We start from the raw sequence: 22,941 nt of genomic DNA, 5'->3' as shown, positions 1-22,941 counted from the left end.
TCTGAGACCGTTGGTGAAAGGAGCAAAGAAGACACGAGGAGAAACTTGTTCACACAGCGAGTGGTTAGGATCTGGAATGTACTGTCTGAGAGTGTGGTGGAGACAGATTCACCCAGCGAGTGGTTAGGATCTGGAATGTACTGTCTGAGAGTGTGGTGGAGACAGATTCACCCAGCGAGTGGTTAGGATCTGGAATGTACTGTCTGAGAGTGTGGTGGAGACAGATTCACCCAGCGAGTGGTTAGGATCTGGAATGTACTGTCTGAGAGTGTGGTGGAGATGGTTGAACTGAGGGGGAATTGGATTATTATTTGAAAAGGAAGAATGTGCAGGGAAACATGGCGAAGGTAGTTGGCACTGCTTGAACTGCTCCTTTCAGAGCCAGTCCAGATGTGACTAGCCGAATGGCCTACTTGTGTGTTGTCAGAAGTCTGTGATTGTAAGATTGCATAAAGAGACTGTACTTGAAGCAATGAGTTAAACTCTGACACGCTTTCTGAAAGATATCACGCATTTCATGTTTTTATTTGTTTTTGGAAGTGAGGGTCCCTGGCACAAGCTGTGTTTATTACCCCTCTCTAACTGGTCTTGAGACAGTGAAGGTGAACCCCTGTAATCCATGTGTTCTGCACCCACAGCACTTCCTGTAGTTGTTTGATTGATGAACAGAGTGTCTTGTTAACTAACTCCTTAACCATGATAAATTTCCCAAATGACCAAACCAAATAACAAGACTTTTTAAGATATTCACTGTAACAAATCAAAACAGCTCAAACATAAAATAACAGACAACTGATACGTCAAACTAGAGAAAAGTTTCATATTAACAAACTAATGTAACACGATATGCCTCGCAAAACCCTTGTACTCTGCCCCACCCTGATGTGTAGCATTAGTGGGACAGGCTCAAAATCTTCCTTACTGCATCTTTCTCCGACAAGAGGAGTTTGCAAAGACCTTTAACAATCGCTCCACTCCACTTGAGTTTTCATCGAGACAGTTATCATCAGCAGGGCACACCTCGACAAATCCAGTGATCTAACTCTTTAAGCTCCCCGCCTGTTCTGTTCTCTACCTTTTGAACAGAAACTGAACCATTGAAAGGATCCTGCTGGCCCTTCTCTGCAAGAGGCTATTTCCTGTTCCACAGAAGCAGACTCTGAAAGCCGTGTCTGTTTTTAGTGAGAGGTGTCAGAAAAAGCGGTGGTTTTAAACCTCAGTCAGTTTCCAGTGGCCTTCCTGTCCTTGTGCAACTTAAAATCATAGGGGCCTTTCTCCAAACTGAGCTCTTTACCAAATTACACCTTTTCCAGAGCTGTCTCTCACTTTGAATTGGAAGGGGCATTTTTCAATATCATTGTCTTGTGGAGCTGGCATTTATAACACATTGGATGGGTCATTAGTCAATGAACCAGGTGTTTAATAATCTTTACTAATGTACGCAAATTTATTCCAGATTTACTTGTTGAATTTAAATTCTTCCCAGCTGTCATTGTGGGATCTCTCTGGAGTATTAGTCCAGACCTCTGGGCTACAGGTCCAGTCACGTTACTGTGCCCGATTCCCCATTGCTGGGTAAATATCGGGGATGTGTGGAGATTCGAGAAGCTTGCCAGAAGGAAGATGATTGCTGGTGGGGTGAGAGTGTGATTAGCAGAGACTGATTTCCCACACTCTGGCGTGGCTCCGATAACCTTGCAATTTATCATTTCCGAACTGGTGCAGAGCCCAAGGTGGGAATGATGTCACTCGGAAACAAGGAGTCTGGCTGGCCGGGGGACTTGTAGATTATTTACCCCCTGATGGGTTCCTACTCTGGCCTGGGACACAGACCTGATGATTTAGCCTCAATCGTCCTGAGAACAGGGAACAATAGAGCACAGGAACAGGCCATTCGGCCCTCCAAACCTGTGCCGATCATGATGTCTGCCTAAACTAAAACCGTACACACTTACGGAGTCCCGATCCTTCCATTCCCATCCGATTCGTGTATTTGTCTTTTTGCCCCTTAAATGCTGCTATCGTACCCCCCCCCCCGGGCAGCACGTTCCAGACATTCACCACCCCCTGTGTAAAAGAACTCCCCTCGCACGTCCCCTCTTGCTTGGCATCTTAGTTCGGGAAGAAACCTGGAACTTCCCTGCGGCAGCGACCTTTTTTATGTGCGTAGACCCCCCACACTGGTTCCTTCCGGAAGCTTCTCCACTGCAGTACTTGTAAGCTGTTCTTTACGTTCAGAGACTAACTCTTCGAAAGACGGAAGATTGTAAACCTAAACCGAAAACTGAAGCTGACATGGTCAGGGAACGGATCATTCGGAGAGCAGCACTGGAGTTTCAGGATGGTATGTATGGTATCCTTCCACTGTGCTCATACCTTCCTGCACAGCTCCCAGCTTTGTAAGAGTCTAGAGATTGCGGGAATATTGTGTATGAAGTTGTGTATCATGAAACCATAAGAAATAGGAACAGGATTAGGCCATTCAGCCCCTCAGGCCTGCTCTACCAGGATCATGGCTGCTCTGACATTCCTCGCGTCCGCTTTCCTGCCCTTTCTCCGTAACCCTTGATTCTCTTACTGATCAACAATCTATCTCATCCTTAAATATAGACAAGCACTCTGCCCCCACAGCTCCCTGTGATGAGGAGCTCCAAAGATGAACAACCCTTTTGAGAGAAGAAATTCTTCATCTCAGTGTTAAATTGGTGCCCCTTCATTCTGAGACCCTGCCGTCTGGTCCTCGGCTCCCCCATGAGGGGGAACATCCTCTCAGCATTTACCCTGTCAAACCCCTTCAGAATCCTCTATGTTTCAGTGAGATCATCTCTCATTCTTCTAAACTCCAATGAGTAGAGTCCTGACTTATTTTCCTCATAAGACAATCCTTCCGTACTGGGGATCTCCCAGTGAACCTTCTCTGAATTGCCTCCAATTAAATATTTTTCCTTAAATAAGGGGATCAAAACTGCTCAGTGCTCCAGATGTGGTCTCTCCGGTACCTTATACAGTTGCAGCAAGACTTCCTGAGTCCTTTACTCCTGTGTGAACAGGAGAGATTTCTGGGAATTACACTGTTGGGTCAATGATTAATTCAGTGTTTGGCTGTAGTCACAGTGGGGTGTTGGTATTATCGTTCTAGTGAATATAACGTCATGTTTGGATAGATTACACACAGCTACATCTGCCCCTTGAACGGGTGTGACTGCCCGAGGGACGTGACAGAGGGATTCGGGAGATGTTTCAGTGCATTGGGAATGGTTAAGGGTCAGTTTGGTTTTCTGTAGATGGACAGAATGTCCTCTGTGGTAAGGATTGAATCCAGGGATTTGGGAAGTTAGGACTGAGTCTGCTTCATCCAGAAGATGATTGGCAGGAGAGAGGCTGGATTAATTGGAATCAGGAGATCAGTAAACGGAAATCAGTTTGGGAGGGGCGAGAGGGCCTGGGAGAGTAGATGGGATTGGCCCTGCCAAAGCAGATGGATTTCATTATTCCGATCGGCTGTTCCTGATAGCCTGACACACAAACTGGAACTAACACGCACTCAGCTGGATAACTCTCCCTCACACAGCTGTCTGGTGGCATTTTACAGCCACATTCGTCCTGAAACTGTGAAATCCCACCCGAGATTAACGGACCTTTCCATTGTCCACCTCTCGTCCGCTCCGATTCCCGCAGGGCAGTAAAATTCCAGCCATAGAGTCATATTGCGCAGAAAAGGCCCTTCAGCCCATCGAGTCTACACTAACAGCTACCACTAAACTCATGCTATCCCATTTGCCTGCACTTGTCCACATCCTTGAAAGTTCTGAAGCTTCAAGTGCAGATCCAAATACCTGTTAATGGCTGTGAGGTTTCCAGCCTGCACCCCCCCCCCCGCACCCCCCACCCCCAGACAGCACATTCCACATTCCCACCACCCTCCTGAGTGATGAAAAAGTCTTTTCTCAAACCCCCTCTGAATCCCCTGCCCCTCACCCTAAACCCGTGTCCCCCTCGTGACTGACCCCTGAACCCAAGAGGGCAGCAAACCTTCGTTCACACGTTGATAAAGAGGCACACTCACACACAGGAACCGAGTGGTACCGGGTTAGAGTTAGTTACTGTTTCTGAGTTCTGTGTTACCCTTAACCGCCTCGTTTCAGCCAACCTGGGTATTGGGATGCCAATGCTGGCCAGTAACTTCATCCGTCCGGACATCACCGTCCACCTGCAGAGTGAGAATGGCGTTCTGGGATTGGTAAGAACAGGGTGGGCACTGGGTGGAATGCTGTCACCATCTCTGTGTTGTCTGCACCGAGGTATAATTACCATAAATAATAATACTAATTTCCAGAGTGACAGTGACCAGGTACATTCTTTAACCTCCCAGCTTATGGAAACAGCTCCAGGAACCATGCTGCTCTCTTCTGTGTGTTTCTACATTTTGCTTTTAAAGAGTTAAGGTTCACCAAGTTTTCTTTAGTCTTTCATCTGATGTGAGTGTCTCTGGCATTTGTTGCCCATCTCTAATTGCCCTTGAAATGAGTGGTTTAATAGTCCATTGCGGAAGGCGAAAGAAGAAATCCCCCCTCATCTCAGTGTTAAATTGGCTCCCCTCCATTCTGAGACCCTGCCATGTGGTCCTAGGCTCTCCCATGAGGGGGAACATCCTCTCAGCATTTACCCTGTCAAACCCCTTCAGAATCCTCTATGATTCAGTGAGATCATTTCTCGTTCTTCATTCTATTGAGTAGAGTCCCGACTTGCTTAACCTTTCCTCAGAAGACAATCCTTCCGTACTGGGGATCTCCCAGTGAACCTTCTCTGGGAGGTTCCACCTCACACCTTGCTGAGTTATAAGGAGAGGCTGGATAGATTGGGATGTTTTTCCCTGGAGCGTAGGAGGCTGAGGGGTGATCTTATAGAGGTCTATAAAATAATGAGGGGCACAGATCAGCTAGATGGTCAATATCTTTTCCCCAAAGGTAGGGGAGTCTAAAACTAGAGGGCACAGGTTTAAGGTGAGAGGGGAGAGATACAAAAGGGTCCAGAGGGGCAATTTTTTCACACAGAGGGTGGTGAGTGTCTGGAACAAGCTGCCAGAGGCAGTTGTAGAGGCGGGTACAATTTTGTCTTTTAAAAAGCATTTAGTTACATTTGTAAGATGGTATAGAGGGATATGGGCCAAATGTGGGCAATTGGTACTAGTTTAGGGGTTTAAAAAAAAGGGTGGGATGGACAAGTTGGGCCGAAGGGCCTGTTTCCATGCTGTAAACCTCTGTGACTCTATGACATTGCAGTGGATCTGGAGTCACATGTAGGCCAGACCAGATAGGGATGGCAGATTTCCTTCCCTGAAGGGAACATTAGTAAACCAGCTGGGTGAAATGTTGGAATGAAAGAGGGAATGGTTGAGTACAGGGAGGTGTAGGAGCCAGGACGAAGCTCCAGTTTTGTTAGAATCTCGGACCAGAACTCCAAAGTATGTTATGAAGCCAGACTGGACCCCAACTATTTTAGCAGACAATGAGAAGGTCCCTCGACCTCGTGTGGGATTTTATGGTTTTGGGATGAGCAAAGTCGTAAAATCCCACCCACGTGGTCACTTTAAATACAGTTAGCAACCACAGATTAACTTGTTCTAATGAGTCTTCAGCTTTCAGAGAGAGATAGAGTTCCAGATGCCTGCAAAATCCTTCAAACTTCAACCAGCTTCACCTGCAAACTAACCTGCTTTCTGCAAAAACTTGTTCTCTCCGCTACAGACCCAGGACTGCACGTCATCCACATGATCACATGGCCCTGTCAATCACTCTAATCAGAAATCCCAGCGGAACTTAAGTAAACAAAAGTCCATTAACTCCACTTAACATAAACACTTGGAAGGTTAAAGTGAGTAATTACTCTGCTTTCCCAGCACCTGAGCTGCATTCCCCCCAGACATACTGACTGACTGTAGAATAAGGCTGAATTTTTAAACATTCACCTTTAAACATAAAGATATGTATATCTAAATTAACTAGACTATTGTCATCACAGAGGCGATAAGCAAATTCTAATAAATATCAGTCGCTGTGCTGAGATTGAGGCTGAAGGTCAGGATGGGGGCATGAACATCATGAATGAAGGGAGCATGCTGATTGGTGGAGACCTGGACGTGGGGCCTGTGATTTGACCATTTCTACCTGTTGCTATCTTTGCAGGGTCCATACCCACTCCGGGGAGAGGAAGATGCAGACCTGATTAACGCGGGTAAGAGCTGTGGGCTGGGGGAGATGGTGAGGGTGGGGCTGATTGGGAGTTCCTCCAGCACTGGGGTAGCCAGCAGAGCCGTTCCATAACGGAACCAGATTCGCTTCACTGGGTGGCACTGGAACCCGGGGGAAGGCAGGGGGGGGATGCAGCACTGTGTGATTCTGGATCCCTGGAGAGAGAGGGGTGCAGTACTGGGTGACTCTGGAACCCGGGGGAAGTGGGGCCGGCACTGTGTGATTCTGGATCCCGGGATTTGGGGGTGGGGGGGGTTCAGCACTGAGTGACTCTGGAACCCGATGGGGGGTCAGTCACCTCGGGTGGCCGGATGGCAGGGTGCTGAGTAACACCAGCTCTGGTTAAGTCCCCGTATGGGCTGTGGGTGTTAACAGAGGGTGTCCGATTTGCTGCCCTGACTCAGTGGAACCGATTCTCTCTGACAGGGAGCTGATGCTGCACCAGTTCCTGTTCGCTGGACACGAATATCCTTTATCTCGTTATCGAATCCTGTGGTGTGGAGCCCGAACTGGTGTTGAAACTTTCTGTTTTGCCTCCATTAGGTAAAGAGACAGTCACGGTGCTGCCAGGAGCTTCCTTCTTCTCCAGCGATGAATCCTTCGCCATGATCCGGGGGTATGTTTACTGCCAGCGCGCTGTTCCAGGCTGTGTTTACTGTCAGCGCGCTGTTCCGGGGCTGTGTTTACTGTCAGCGCGCTGTTCCGGGGCTGTGTTTACTGTCAGCGCGCTGTTCCGGGGCTGTGTTTACTGCCAGCGCGCTGTTCCGGGGCTGTGTTTACCATCAGCGCACTGTTCCGGGGCTGTGTTTACCGTCAGTGCGCTGTTCCGGGGCTGTGTTTACTGTCAGTGCGCTGTTCCGGGGCTGTGTTTACTGTCAGTGCGCTGTTCCGGGGCTGTGTTTACTGTCAGTGCGCTGTTCCGGGGCTGTGTTTACTGCCAGCGCGCTGTTCCGGGGCTGTGTTTACTGCCAGCGCGCTGTTCTGGGGCTGTGTTTACTGTCAGCGCGCTGTTCCAGGCTGTGTTTACTGTCAGCGCGCTGTTCCAGGCTGTGTTTACTGTCAGCGCGCTGTTCCAGGCTGTGTTTACTGTCAGCGCGCTGTTCCAGGCTGTGTTTACTGTCAGCGCGCTGTTCCAGGCTGTGTTTACCGTCAGTGCGCTGTTCCAGGCTGTGTTTACTGTCAGCGTGCTGTTCCAGGCTGTGTTTACTGTCAGCGCGCTGTTCCGGGGCTGTGTTTACTGTCAGCGCGCTGTTCCAGGCTGTGTTTACCATCAGTGCGCTGTTCCAGGCTGTGTTTACTGTCAGCGCGCTGTTCCAGGCTGTGTTTACCGTCAGTGCGCTGTTCCAGGCTGTGTTTACCGTCAGTGCGCTGTTCCAGGCTGTGTTTACTGTCAGCGCGCTGTTCCGGGGCTGTGTTGATTGTCAGCGCGCTCTTCCGGGGCTATGTTTACCATCAGCACGCTGTTCTGGGGCTGTGTTTACTGTCAGTGCACTGTTCCAGGCTGTGTTTACTGTCAGCGCGCTGTTCCGGGGCTGTGTTTACCATCAGTGCGCTGTTCTGGGGCTGTGTTTACCGTCAGTGCGCTGTTCTGGGCTGTGTTGATTGTCAGCGCGCTGTTCCGGGGCTGTGTGTACCATCAGTGCGCTGTTCCGGGGCTGTGTTTACTGTCAGTGCACTGTTCCAGGCTGTGTTTACTGTCAGCGCACCGTTCCGGGGCTGTGTTTACTGTCAGCGCGCCGTTCCGGGGCTGTGTTTACTGTCAGCGCGCCGTTCCGGGGCTGTGTTTACTGTCAGCGCGCCGTTCCGGGGCTGTGTTTACTGTCAGCGCGCCGTTCCGGGGCTGTGTTTACTGTCAGCGCGCCGTTCCAGGGCTGTGTTTACTGTCAGCGCGCCGTTCCAGGGCTGTGTTTACTGTCAGCGCGCCGTTCCGGGGCTGTGTTTACTGTCAGCGCGCCGTTCCGGGGCTGTGTTTACTGTCAGCGCGCCGTTCCGGGGCTGTGTTTACTGTCAGCGCGCCGTTCCGGGGCTGTACGACTTGATTAGCTGTAAAGACTTGCATTTCTAATCTAAACTGAGTGCTGTCTTTATATACCCTGTTTGTGATCAGAACTCCCCACCCACCAGATGTGGGCATCGCAGGCTGGGCGCATTTATTGCCCATCCCTCCTTGCCCCTTGAGATGGTGGTGGTGAGCTGCCTTCTTGAATCTCTGCAGATCCTGAGGTGTAGGTACTCACACAGTGCTGTTAGGGAGGGTGTTCCAAGACCTTGTCTCAGTGACAGTGAAGAATGATAGACATGGTGGAGGGAGTGGATGTTTGTGGAAGGGCTGGGAATAAAGCAGACTGATTCATCCTGGATTCTGGAGCTGCGCTTATCCAGACAGGTGGAGAGTATTCCAGCACACTCCTGACTTGTGCCTTTACTCTGTATCTAACCCCGTGCTGTACCTGTCCTGGGAGTGTTTGATGGGGGACAGTGCAGAGGGAGCTCTACTCTGTATCTAACCCCGTGCTGTACCTGTCCTGGGGGTGTTTGATGGGGGGACAGTGTAGAGGGAGCTTTACTCTGTATCTAACCCCGTGCTGTTCCTGTCCTGGGAGTGTTTGATGGGGACAGTGTAGAGGGAGCTTTACTCTGTATCTAAGCCTGTGCTGTACCTGTCCTGGGAGTGTTTGATGGGGACAGTGTAGAGGGAGCTTTACTCTGTATCTAACCCCGTGCTGTACCTGTCCTGGGAGTGTTTGTGTGAGTGCAGGAGTACGATCGTTTTCAGGGAACTGCTTCTTTGGGGTAGTGCAGGGACATAAGAACATAAGAACATAAGAAATAGGAGCAGGAGTAGGCCATCTAGCCCTTCGAGCCTGCCCCGCCATTCAATAAGATCATGGCTGATCTGTCGTGGCTCAGTTCCACATTCCCGCCCTCTCCCCATAACCCTTAATCCCCTCTCTTATCAAAAACCCATCAACCCTCTTCCTAAAAATATTTAGCGAGGCAGCCTCCACCACTTCAACAGGCAGAGAATTCCAGAGATTCACCACCCTTTGAGTGAAGAAGTTCTTCCTCAACTCCGATCTAAACCGCCCCCCCTTTATCTTGAGGCTGTGCCCCCTAGTCCTACTGTCCTTTCTGAGCGGGAAGAGTCTCTCCACCTCTATCCTATCCATCCCATTCATCATCTTATATGTCTCAATGAGATCTCCCCTCATCCTTCTAAACTCTAACGAGTACAAGCCTAGTTTATTCAGCCTCTCCTCATAGCTCAACCCCCTCAACTCCAGTATCAGCCTAGTAAACCTCCTCTGCACTCCCTCCAAGGCCAAAATATCTTTGCGCAGGTGCGGCGCCCAAAACTGCACACAGTACTCCAGTTGCGGCCTCACCAATGCCCTATACAGCTGCAGCAAGACCTCCCTACTTTTATATTCAATCCCCCTCGCGATGAAGGCCAGCATCCCATTCGCCTTCCTGACCACCTGCTGTACCTGCAGGCTGGGGGAGTATGTTTTTGTGAATGGGATTTCTATCTGTGACTCTCTCTCTCTCTCTCTCACTCTCTGTAGGGGTCATGTGGATATGACCATGCTCGGTGGGATGCAAGTTTCCCAATTTGGGGATTTGGCCAATTGGATGATCCCGGTGAGTGAGTTCCCTCCATGCGGTGTTAGCGGGCAGTGAGCGGCTGGGAGTGGGCAGTTAGTCAGAGTGATAGAGCAATGGACTGGCTACCAATCATTCCAAACTGGGGTAAACCATCAGATAGAGCTGACATTGGGGATGGGGGGGAGCGGGGGGTCTCTCTGTTTATTTGACTGGGCTGGAATTCCATCAGGAATCGGGGCTGATTTCAATTGGGGAGGTGGGGGTAGGAGGGCGATGGGGAGTGGTTGGGGGTGCTGGGGAGTGGTTGGGGGTGCTGGGGAGTGGTTGGGGGTGCTGGGGAGTGGTTGGGGGTACTGGGGAGTGTTTGGGGGTACTGGGGAGTGGTTGGGGGTACTGGGGAGTGGTTGGGGGTACTGGGGAGTGGTTAGGGGTACTGGGGAGGGGTTGGGGGTACTGGGGAGTGGTTGGGGGTGCTGGGGAGTGGTTGGGGGTACTGGGGAAGGGTTGGGGGTACTGGGGAAGGGTTCGGGGTACTGGGGAGGGGTTGGGGGTACTGGGGAAGGGTTGGGGGTACTGGGGAAGGGTTGGGGGTACTGGGGAAGGGTTGGGGGTACTGGGGAGGGGTTGGATGTACTGGGGAGTGATTGGGGATACTGGGGAGTGTTTGGGGGTACTGGGGAAGGTTTGGGGGTACTGGGGAGGGGTTGGGGGTACTGGGGAGGGGTTGGGGGTACTGGGGAAGGGTTGGGGGTACTGGGGAAGGGTTGGGGGTACTGGGGAAGGGTTGGGGGTACTGGGGAGGGGTTGGATGTACTGGGGAGTGATTGGGGATACTGGGGAGGGGTTGGGGGTACTGGGGAGTGATTGGGGATACTGGGGAGTGTTTGGGGGTACTGGGGAAGGGTTGGGGGTACTGGGGAAGGGTTGGGGGTACTGGGGAGGGGTTGGGGGTACTGGGGAGTGATTGGGGATACTGGGGAGTGTTTGGGGGTACTGGGGAAGGGTTGGGGGTGCTGGGGAAGGGTTGGGGGTGCTGGGGAAGGGTTGGGGGTACTGGGGAAGGGTTGGGGGTACTGGGGAAGGGTTGGGGGTACTGGGGAAGGGTTGGGGGTACTGGGGAAGGGTTGGGGGTACTGGGGAAGGGTTGGGGGTACTGGGGAGGGGTTGGGGTACTGGGGAAGGGTTGGGGGTACTGGGGAGGGGTTGGGGGTACTGGGGAGGGGTTGGGGGTACTGGTGAGGGGTTGGGGGTACTGGTGAGGGGTTGGGGGTGCTGGTGAGGGGTTGGGGGTGCTGGTGAGGGGTTGGGGGTACTGGGGAGGGATTGGGGGTACTGGGGAGGGGTTGGGGGTACTGGGGAGGGCTTCCATCCCCGCGATGCTGGGTACCACGGTTGAGTTGGCAGACACTGTCAGGATCCACCCCGACACCAGTTAGTTACCACCACCATCACAGCACCACAGCCCGAGTGGAGTTTCATTGCAGCGCTTGGTTTCCATGGAGACCACCTGGTCCCAGCGTGCCCGGGGTAAACCCCTCGGGGGTGGGAGTGTAACGGGACCCTCCTCCGGGTGACGCTCTGCGATCGGAGGGAACTGTTCACAAACTCCTGTTCAGTCAGTCCTGCAGCGTGACGATGTCCGCCTGTGCCAGCTGATTGACTACTGAAACCTTCATCATTCCTTCGTTAATCACCGAATCTCGCCAGTGCACAAGGAGGCCATTCGGCCCATCGTGTCTGCACCAACTCTCTGACAGACCATCCTTCCTGTCCCCATAAGCCCACGTATTTACCCTGGCCAACCCACCCAACCCGCACGTCTTTGGACTGTGGGAGGAAATCGGAGCATTCGGAGGAAACCCACGCAGACACGGGGAGAATGAGCAAACTCCACACAGACAGTGACCCGAGGCTAGAATTGAACCCGAGTTCCTGTGCCACTGTGTCACCCTTATGTCCAGACCTCACTATCCCAAAACACTCCCTGCCGATCTCCCTCATTCGAACCTCAGTGAATCTGAGGTTACTCAGGATCCTGGGCCTTTCTCACCCTGAGTCTCATTCACCAGTGCTGCCCGACAGGGGGAGACAGTTGTGTTGGGATATTGTCACTGGGCTAGTAATCCTCAAACTCGGGGGAATACTCGGGGACCCGGGTTCGAATCCCACCACAGCAAAATCTGAATGTGGAAAAATCCCTCCCTAATCTTCAGTCCCTCTGTTCCCCCCTCTGGCCTCCAGTCCCTCTGTCCCCCCCCCCCCCCCCCATCTGTTTGATCTCCTCGTTGCTCTGGCAGTATCTGATTCTGGCTCAGTGAGACCATGACGATTTTAATTTCTCTGCCTCCAGCTGCTGAGGCTCCTTATCCCAGCTCACCAACCCGGCCGCACCTTTCACCTCCGTCACTGGGCGTTTAAATCTCTCCCGCGAGCTCAGTCTCACCTTCTATTTTCTCGTGCTCCTCTGAAGCACCTTGGGAGATTCTATGTAAGTGCAGGTTGTTGTTGTAATCCCCTGAGGGAGAGGGAATCGCTGCAGTCGTTGGTCAGAGATCTATCTCCCTGAGGGGGTCGGGGGAGGAGACAGGGAGCTGTGGGGGTGGGGGGGACAGTGAGGTGTGGGGGGGACCGGGAGGTGTGGGGGTGGGGGGGACAGGGAGATGTGGGGGAGACAGGGGAGGTGTGGGGGGGACCGGGGGGGAGGTGTGTAGCATTGTGTTGCTGGCTGCTGTTTTGACGTGTTTGGGTTGGGGTGGTGAGTTAGTGAGACACATTCCCCCTCGAGTGCGTCAGTGATTATCCAGCGATTGTGAGCTTTGCTGCCAGTGTGAGAGAGGAAGATTTTCCATTGAGTAAGAGATGGGAATTGTGCAGCTCAGTGTCACGCTGCCGGGAGCTCGTGCCTCTCAGCCCTGTGATCTGTTGGCACTGTTCTCAAGGTCATCGCTGGGGTTTTTTTTTTCAAACATTCCGGATGGTGAATTTATTTTTAGGAGTTGATTTTTAAGTTTTCACTGCTGAACCGCTTGCTGATTTGCAATCCCGGCTGGCCAGTGGAATCACTCTACCCCAATTCCCCCCCACCCTGGACCCTGGACCCTGGCACTGCACAGCCTTCACACTCTACCCCAATTCACCCCCACCCTGGACCCTGGCACTGCACAGCCTTCACACAGGCTCTGGGTATTAAAACACACACACACACACACACACACACACACCCCTGCAGTGGGTGAACAGGAGACCTGGAAGAATCCTGCTTTGAACAGACAGTCTGAGCCCCAAAGGGCAGGCTGCGATCCGAACCCCGTGTCGAGGGGACCTTTCTGGCTTCCACGTGCACTGATGTGTGTAAAGTGACCCGTTTGCCGTTCCAGGGTAAGATGGTGAAAGGAATGGGAGGAGCCATGGATCTGGTTGCCAGCGCTGACACAAAAGTGGTGGTTACCATGGAGCACTCAGCTAAGGTAAGGTTTGTGAGGGGAAGGGGGAGGAGGAGGGGAGGGGGAGGAGGAAGGGAGGGGGAGGGACAGTGAGAATGCCCAGCACTGCCTTTCCTGAATGCTGGGGCCAAGTTCTTGTTCTGCGTCTGTAGGGACTTTACATTGGGAGGCACACTGGTGTTGTTACTGGATTAGTAATCCAGGAAAATGTTCTGGGGACCGAGTTTGAATCCCACACAGGCAGAGAGTGAAATTTAAATTCAATAAAAAATATAAGAACTAGGAGCAGGAGTCGGCCATTCAGCCCCTCGATCCTGCTCCCCCATTCAATAAGATCATGGCTGATCTTTTCATGGACTCAGCTCCACTTCACTGCCCGCTCACCATAACCCTTAATTCCATTACTGTTCAAAAATGTATCTATCCTTGCCTTAAAAACATTCAGTGAGGCTCAACTGCTTCACTGGGCGGGGAATTCCACAGATTCACAACCCTTTGTGTGAAGAAGTTCCTCCTCAACTCAGTCCTAAATCTGCTTCCCCTTATTTTGAGGCTATGCCCCCTAGTTCTAGTTTCACCCGCCAGTGGAAACAACTTCCCTGCTTCTATCTTATCTATTTATTTCATAATCTTATATGTTTCTATAAGATCTCCCATCATTCTTCTGAATTCCAATGAGTATAGCCCCAGTCTACTCAGTCTCTCCTCATAAGCCAACCCTCTCAACTCCAGAATCAGCCTAGTGAATCTCCTCTGCACCCCCTCCAGTGCCAGTGTATCCTTTCTCAAGTCAGGAGACCAAAACCGCACACGACATCTGGAATTAAGAATCCACTGGTGACCATGAAACCATTGTGGATTGTCAGAAAAACCCATCTGGGTCAGCCATGCCCTTTAGAGACGGAAATCTGCCGTCCTTACCCGGTCTGGCCTACATGTGACTCGAGTCACAGCAATGTGCGGATATTCTCCTGCTGGTTTGGGATTTAGGCTCTGGCTGTGGGTCAGAGTGTGTATTCCTCATGTTTCCCTGGTTTGTACAGCAGTTCAGAGGGCAGGTACGATGTGGACCCTGGAGTTATTTATATCACAGACTTTGTAAAGAGAGCAGGTTTCCTTCCCTCAAGGACGTAGTGAATCTGTCGAGATTTTTAATGTCACTTTTACTGATTGTAAAAAAAAATCTTTTATGGGATGTGAGTGTCGCTGGCTGGGTCAGTGTTTACTGCCTTTTCCTGATTACCCTCATACTGAGGACAGTTAAGAGTCAACCACATTGCTGTGGCTCTGGAGACACAGTGTAGCTACCATGGGGCAGCACGATGGCACAGTGGTTAGCACTGCTGCTTCACAGCGCCAGGGACCCGGGTTCAATACCAGCTTGGGTCACTGTCTGTGTGGAGTCTGCACATTCTCCCCATGTCTGCATGGGTTTCCTCCGGTTTCCTTGAAAGATTAGGTGGATTGACCAGAACTGGCGCTGGAGTGTGGCAACTGGGGGAATTTCACAGTAATTTCATTACTATTATTAATGTAAGCCTTACTGTGACTAATAAAGAAACTTTAGACTTTACATGTAGGCCAGACCGGGTAAGGACGGCAGATTTCCTTCCCATTAGTGAACCAGATGGGTTTTTCTGTCAATCGATGGTAGTTTGATCATAGAATCCACAGAACAGAGACAGGCCCTTCGGCCCAAACTGGTCCATACTGACCAAAAAGTGTATCTAAACTAACCCCATTTGGCCTTTATCCCTCCTGAACATTTCCCATCCATGTATCTGTCCAAATACCTGTTAAATATTGTTAATGTCGCTGCCTCAACCACTTCGTCCGGCCGCTCATTCCGTACACCTCCCACCCTCTGTTTGATGGTCACCATTACAATCTTTTTCCAGATTTGCTCTCGTTTTCTGGAGACTGCGGCTGAGGAACTTTGTGCAGTGTCTGGGAGATGGAGCGAACATCTTGTACAGAAAGACCTGACACAACACCTCGCCATCCGGAACCCTGTGGTGGGGATCGAACTCAGGACAGTGTTTGTGAGCGGAATTCTGAGGGATGTGGCCATCGGGACACCTGCCTGATGAACTTTGGCAGATGTGTCCTAGACCACAAGATATCGGAGCAGGAGTAGGCCATTCAGCCCATCGAGTCTGTTCCGCCATTCAGTGGGATCAAGACTGATTTGATAACCCTCAACCCCACTTTCCCGCCTTATCCCCATAACCCCACCTTCTTCACAGAGGTTTTCAGACTGGGATTCAGCTCCTGTTTTGTTTCTGTATGGATTAGCTGGTCTGAAGTCTCACACCCTCGAGGAGCCTGTGAGATGGTGAATTGTATCTGCGCGGTGTCACGGCAACCAGAGAAGGTCAGTGTAAAGTGTAACACCGATTAGTAAACTGCCAACCGTACAGAGATTGAAATGAACGGCCGTGTCTCTCCCACAGGGCGGGGGACACAAGATCCTGGAGAAGTGTAATTTACCCCTAACTGGGAAACAATGTGTGAACCGCATCATCACCGAGAAGGTAAGGATCCCTACTAAACACAAACTCACTCTGACCCTGTAAGCTTTGCTGATAAGACCAGAGTTGAGTTGATTTGATTTATTATTGTCACATGTATTAACATACAGTGAAAAGTATTGTTTCTTGCGCGCCATACAGACAAAGCACACCGTTCATAGAGAAGGAAAGGAGAGAGTACAGAATGTAGTGTTACAGTTATAGCTAGGGTGTAGAGGAAAGAGTAAGAATGAAGTTTTAGAAGCATAGAACGAGAGTAAAAGATGGAATTAGAAGGTATTCCTTCTTCTGCATGGAGGTCAGTCACCAGTGGAGTGCCCCAGGGATCTGTTCTAGGGCCCTTGCTGTTTGTCATTTTCATAAATGACCTGGATGAGGAAGTGGAGGGATGAATTAGTAAGTTTGCCGATGACACGAAGGTTGGTGGTGTTGTGGATAGTCTGGAGGGATGTCAGAAGTTGCAGCGTGACATAGATAGGATGCAAGACTGGGCGGAGAAGTGGCAGATGGACTTCAACGCAGATAAATGTGTAGTGGTCCAGTTTGGCAGGACCAATGGGATGCAGGAGTACAATATCAAGGGTAGGAGTCTTAGCTGTGTTGAGGAGCAGAAGGATCTTGGGGTCCGGGTCCACAGGACTCTTAAATCGGCCTCGCAGGTGGAGGAGGTGGTCAAGAAGGCGTATGGTGTACTGGCCTTCATTAATCGAGGGATTGAGTTTAGGAGTCGGGAGGTAATGCTGCAACTTTATAAGACCCTTGTCAGACCCCACTTGGAGTACTGTGTGCAGTTCTTGTCACCTTACTACAGGAAGGATGTGGAAGCTATTGAGAGGGTGCAGAGGAGATTTACAAGGATGTTGCCTGGATTGGGAGGCATGCCTTATGAAGATAGGTTGAGGGAGCTGGGTCTCTTCTCCCTGGAGAGACGAAGGTTGAGAGGCGACCTGATAGAAGTTTATAAAATGTTGAGAAGTATAAATAGGGTGGATTCTCAGAAGCTATTTCCCCGGGCTGAAATGGTCTCTACGAGAGGACACAGGTTTAAGGTGCTGGGGAGCAAGTACAGAGGAGATGTTAGGGGTAAGTTTTTCACTCAGAGGGTGGTGAGTGAGTGGAATCGGCTGCCGTCGGTGGTGGTACAGGCGAACTCGCTGGGGTCTTTTAAAAGACTTCTGGATGAATACATGGGATTTAATGGGATTGGGAGTTACAGATAGTTCTATGGCCTGGTAGGTATAGATATGATCAGTGCAACTTGTGGGCCGAAGGGCCTGTTTGTGCTGTAGTGTTCTATGTTCTATGTATGTTGGGCACAGCTTGCAAGTAATCAACACACTCTTATCATCTGGAATTTAAAGACTTTATTTCCTGTGGGTAGGTGGTGCTGAGCTGTCTTCCTGAGCCACTGCAGTCCGTGTAGTGTAGGTACACCCACGGTGCTGTTAGGGAGGTCCCTGCAGCACACCTTTCAGACCTGTTTATCCCAATTCTCTGCTTCTTCCAGCCAGCCAATCTTCAGTCAACCTTCAATCAATCTTCAGCCAATCTTCAATCCATGCCAGCCTGTCACACCCTGTACTGGGAGCTTTTATTTTCTGCAGTAAATTTTGATAAGTTTATCACAATCACTGGAAACCCAGTTTGAATTTTTTAAGTTCCCGGCTTGGGTCACTGTCTGTGTGGAGTTTGCACATCCTCCCCGTGTCTGCGTGGGTTTCCTCCGGGTGCTCCGGTTTTCTCCCACAGTCTGAAAGACGTGCTGGTTAGGGTTCATTGGCTGAGTTCTCCCTGAGTGTACCCAAACAGGCACCAGAGTGTGGCAACGAGGGGATTTTCACAGTAGCTTCATTGCAGTGTTAATGTAAGTCTACTTGTAATAAAATCAACTTTAAAGAAACAAAGAGTTGCTTCGGACTGGGGGTGAATGGTGGAATACAGGCCAGCTCAGTCTGACTGACATAGCAAAAAATACTCCAAACTGGAGGATAGAGTTCATGGTCTAAGTTGTTGAACTCAATTTTGATTCCAGAAGGTTGCTGTGTGCCTAATCGGAAGATGAGGTATTGTTCCTTCAGCTTGTATTGGGCTTCACTGGAACACAGCAGCAGGCTGAGAACATAGGTGTGAGCGTGAGAGCAAGATGATGAAATGACAAGTGACAGGAAGGTCAGGGTTATGCTTGTGGGCTGAACAAATATGTTCCTGTCTCTCCAAGTAGAGGCAAGCACATTGTGAGCAGTGAATGCAATAGACTAAATTGAAAGAAATACAAGGAAATCGCTGCTTCACTGGGAAGGAATGTTTGTGATTTTGGACAGGGAGGAGGTAAGGGGAGTGGGTGTTATACTTCCTGCGATTGCATGGGAAGGTGCTGACAGAGGATTGGGGTGTTGGGGTGATAGGAATTCAGAGCGGGAGAAGGTCATTCAGCTGTTAAGAGTCTGATATCAGATTGTCACAAAGGAACCAGTTTCTGCAGAACGCTGAAAGGAGTGGGGATTAAAGAGGTTTACAGCATGGAAACAGGCCCTTCGGCCCAACCTGTCCATGCTGCCCTTTTTTTAAAAACCCCCATTGATCGTGTTTGGCCCATATCCCTCTATCCCCCTTAGCCTCTGAATGCTTTTTAAAGGACAAAATTGTACCCGCCTCTTCTGCTGCCTCTGGCAGCTTGTTCCGGACACTCACCACCCTCTGTGTGAAAAAATTGCCCCTCTGGACACTTTTGTATCTCTCCCCTCTCACCTTAAACCTATGCCCTCTAGTTTTAGACTCCCCTACCTTTGGGAAAAGATATTGACTATCTAGCTGATCTGTGCCCCTCATTATTTTGTAGACCTCTATAAGATCACCCCTCAGCCTCCTACACTCCAGAGAAAAAAGTCCCAGTCTACCCAGCCTCTCCTTATAACTCAAACCATCAAATCCCGGTAACATCCGAGTAAATCTTTTCTGCACTCTTTCTAGTTTAATAATATCCTTTCTATAATAAAGTGACCAGAACTGTACACAGTATTTCCAAGTGTGGCCTTACCAATGTCTTGTACAACTTCAACAAGACGTCCCAACTCCTGTATTCAATGTTCTGACCAATGAAACCAAGCATGCCGAATGCCTTCTTCACCACTCTGTCCACCTGTGACTCCACTTTCAAGGAGTTATGAATCTGTACCCCTAGATCTCTTTGTTCTGTAACTCTCCCCAGCGCCCTACCATTAACTGAGTAAGTCCTGCCCTGGTTCAATCTACCAAAATGCATCACCTTGCATTTGTCTAAATTAAACTCCATCTGCCATTCGTCAGCCCACTGGCCCAATTGATCAAGATCCTGTTGCAATTGGAGATAACTTTCTTCACTGTCCACTATGCCACCAATCTTGGTGTCATCTGCAAACTTACTAACCAAGCCTCCTATATTCTCATCCAGATCATTAATATAAATGATAAATAACAGTGGACCCAGCACTGATCCCTGAGGCACACCGCTGGTCACAGGCCTCCAATTTGAAAAACAACCACCCTCTGGCTCCTGTCAAGAAGCCATTTTTGTATCCATTTAGCTACCAGAATGTGTTTTAAAGGCACACAGCTGTAAGTGTTGACGTTGCTCCCTGGGATTTGGTTGTGGTCACACAAGGAAGACAGAGCTCTGGCCTAATGGTAGCACGCGATCCATAAAGCAAAATAACATGTTGGCCAAATAGTGGACAGTTGCAAAGACCTGATTTATTACTGTCCCATATAATGGTGTACAGTGAAAAGTCTTGTATGTGGTAAGAAGGTTCACCTGGATTGGGCCCTGGGATGAGAGGGTTTGTCTGTGATGAGAGGCTGGGTTTGTAATCTCTAGAGTTTAGAAGGATGAGAGGTGATCTCAATGAAACCTATCAGATTCTGAAGGCGTTTGACAGGATGGGACACTGAGAGATTGTCCCCACTGGTCAGGGAATCTAAAACCTGGGGCACAGTCTCAGGATAAGGGGCCGATTATTTGGGACTCAGATGAGGAAACATTTCTTCACTCAGAGGGTTGTGAATCTTTAGAACTATCTCTCCTCCAGCGCATTGTGGGGGCCCCATTGTTGAGTATATTTAAGGCGGGCGAGACTGGTTGTGAGTATTCAGGGTGAAAATCATTGGCCTGGTGGAATTATGATGGAGGTTTGACCAAGTTCATGAGAAGTGGTGGAGCAGGGCTGTGGGGCTGAATGGGAGGCTCCGGTCGCCGGTGAAACACCACTACTCTGATCGCTTTTTTCCAGGTCTTATGAGGAAAGGTTGAGGGAGCTGGGGCGGAGAAGGATGAGAGGCGACTTAATAGAGGTTTATAAGATGATGAGAGGGATTGATAGAGTGGACGTTCAGAGACTATTTCCTCGGGTGGATGTAGCTGTTACTAGGGGGCATAACTATAAGGTTCATGGTGGGAGATATAGGAGGGATGTCCGAGGTAGATTCTTTACTCAGAGAGTGATTAGGGTGTGGAATAGACTGCCTGCTGTGATAGTGGGGTCGGACACTTTGGGAACTTTCAAGTGGTTATTGGATAGGCACATGGAGCACTTCAGAATGATAGGGAGTGGGATAGACTGATCTTGGGTTCGGACATAGCTCAGCACAACATCGGGGGTCAAAGGGTCTGTACTGTGCTGTACTGTTCTATGTTCTAACATAAAAACACAGAAAAACTACAGCACAATACAGACCCTTCAGCCAACATAGTTGTGCCGAGCATATCCCTACCTTAGAGATTACTAGGCTTACCTATAATCCTCTGTCATGATGAATGGGATGGATAGGATAGAGGCGGAGAGACTCTTCCCACTCAGAAAGGACAGTAGGACTAGGGGGCACAGCCTCAAGATAAAGGGGGGGGCGGTTTAGAATGGAGTTGAGGAGGAACTTCTTCACTCAAAGGGTGGTGAATCTCTGGAATTCTCTGCCCGTTGAAGTGGTGGAGGCTGCCTCTCCAAATATTTTTAAGACGCGGGTTGATGGGTTTTTGATAAGAGAGGGGATTAAGGGTTATGGGGAGAGGGCGGGAAAGTGGAACTGAGCCACGACAGATCAGCCATGATCTTATTGAATGGCGGGGCAGGCTCGAAGGGCTAGATGGCCTACTCCTGCTCCTATTTCTTATGTTCTTAAGTTCCATGTACTTATCTAAAAGTCTCTTAAAAGGCCCTATCGAATCCACCTCCACCACCACTACCGGCAGCCCATTCTACTCACTCACCACCCTTTGAGTGAAAAACTTACCCCTGACGTCTCCTCTGTACCTGCTCCCCAGCACCTTGAACCTGTGTCCTCTTCTGGCAGCCCTGGGAAATAGCCTCTGACTATCAAGGTTGAACAGAAAATTTTTACTTAGCTTTCACACTGGTTATTACACATCACACACTTAATTGATATGTCAAATGCATTCATTTTATATCTTGTAATCTATTCAACCACAAGTTCTACCTGTCCTGGGAGTGTTTGATGGGGGGACAGTGTAGAGGGAGCTTTACTCTGTATCTAACCCCGTGCTGTACCTGTCCTGGGAGTGTTTGATGGGGGACAGTGTAGAGGGAGCTTTACTCTGTATCTAACCCCGTGCTGTACCTGTCCTGGGAGTGTTTGATGGGGGACAGTGTAGAGGGAGCTTTACTCTGTATCTAACCCCGTGCTGTACCTGTCCTGGGAGTGTTTGATGGGGACAGTGTAGAGGGAGCTTTACTCTGTATCTAACCCCGTGCTGTACCTGTCCTGGGAGTGTTTGATGGGGACAGTGTAGAGGGAGCTTTACTCTGTATCTAACCCCATGCTGTACCTGTCCTGGGAGTGTTTGATGGGGACAGTGTAGAGGGAGCTTTACTCTGTATCTAACCCCGTGCTGTTCCTGTCCTGGGAGTGTTTGATGGGGGGACAGTGTAGAGGGAGCTTTACTCTGTATCTAACCCTGTGCTGTACCTGTCCTGGGAGTGTTTGATGGGGGGACAGTGTAGAGGGAGCTTTACTCTGTATCTAACCCTGTGCTGTACCTGTCCTGGGAGTGTTTGATGGGGGGACAGTGTAGAGGGAGCTTTACTCTGTATCTAACCCTGTGCTGTACCTGTCCTGGGAGTGTTTGATGGGGGACAGTGTAGAGAGAGCTTTACTCTGTATCTAACCCTGTGCTGTACCTGTCCTGGGAGTGTTTGATGGGGGGACAGTGTAGAGGGAGCTTTACTCTGTATCTAACCCTGTGCTGTACCTGTCCTGGGAGTGTTTGATGGGGGGACAGTGTAGAGGGAGCTTTACTCTGTATCTAACCCTGTGCTGTACCTGTCCTGGGAGTGTTTGATGGGGGGACAGTGTAGAGGGAGCTTTACTCTGTATCTAACCCCGTGCTGTACCTGTCCTGGGAGTGTTTGATGGGGGACAGTGTAGAGGGAGCTTTACTCTGTATCTAACCCCGTGCTGTACCTGTCCTGGGAGTGTTTGATTGGGGGGGACAGTGTAGGGGGAGCTTTACTCTGTATCTAACCCCGTGCTGTACCTGTCCTGGGAGTGTTTGATGGGGGGACAGTGTAGAGGGAGCTTTACTCTGTATCTAACCCCGTGCTGTACCTGTCCTGGGAGTGTTTGATGGGGGGACAGTGTAGAGGGAGCTTTACTCTGTATCTAACCCCGTGCTGTCCCTGTCCTGGGAGTGTTTAATGGGGGGACAGTGTAGAGGGAGCTTTACTCTGTATCTAACCCCGTGCTGTCCCTGTCCTGGGAGTGTTTAATGGGGGGACAGTGTAGAGGGAGCTTTACTCTGTATCTAACCCCGTGCTGTCCCTGTCCTGGGAGTGTTTAATGGGGGGACAGTGTAGAGGGAGCTTTACTCTGTATCTAACCCCGTGCTGTCCCTGTCCTGGGAGTGTTTAATGGGGGGACAGTGTAGAGGGAGCTTTACTCTGTATCTAACCCCGTGCTGTACCTGTCCTGGGAGTGTTTGATGGGGACAGTGTAGAGGGAGCTTTACTCTGTATCTAACCCCGTGCTGTACCTGTCCTGGGAGTGTTTGATGATGATGGTGTGGAGGGTTTTGTTTACGTGGACCATCCTGATTTGGAAATATATCGCCATTCCTGCACTGTT

General features: G+C 50.3%; 1 protein-coding gene across 1 annotated transcript in view; it reads left to right on the top strand.

The window, feature by feature from the left end:
* oxct1a (3-oxoacid CoA transferase 1a) overlaps window positions 1-15,834 on the top strand; it is a gene marked incomplete at both ends in the record, with an annotated part of 36,950 nt that extends 21,116 nt beyond the window's left edge. Inside the window, 7 exons of the mRNA XM_080184736.1 lie at window positions 2,239-2,353; window positions 4,146-4,240; window positions 6,186-6,234; window positions 6,795-6,867; window positions 9,818-9,893; window positions 13,235-13,324; window positions 15,754-15,834. Coding sequence (XP_080040862.1) covers window positions 2,239-2,353; window positions 4,146-4,240; window positions 6,186-6,234; window positions 6,795-6,867; window positions 9,818-9,893; window positions 13,235-13,324; window positions 15,754-15,834 — 579 coding nt within the window. The remainder of the gene's footprint in view (window positions 1-2,238; window positions 2,354-4,145; window positions 4,241-6,185; window positions 6,235-6,794; window positions 6,868-9,817; window positions 9,894-13,234; window positions 13,325-15,753) is intronic.
* Window positions 15,835-22,941: the final 7,107 nt, after the last annotated feature.

The sequence above is a fragment of the Carcharhinus amblyrhynchos genome, unplaced genomic scaffold (genome assembly GCF_965287045.1).
Source record: "Carcharhinus amblyrhynchos unplaced genomic scaffold, sCarAmb.v2.hapA scaffold_904, whole genome shotgun sequence".
Classification (NCBI taxonomy): domain Eukaryota; kingdom Metazoa; phylum Chordata; class Chondrichthyes; order Carcharhiniformes; family Carcharhinidae; genus Carcharhinus; species Carcharhinus amblyrhynchos.
The sequence above is the reverse complement of the archived record's forward strand: the minus strand, read 5'-3'. Positions and strand labels throughout refer to the sequence as shown.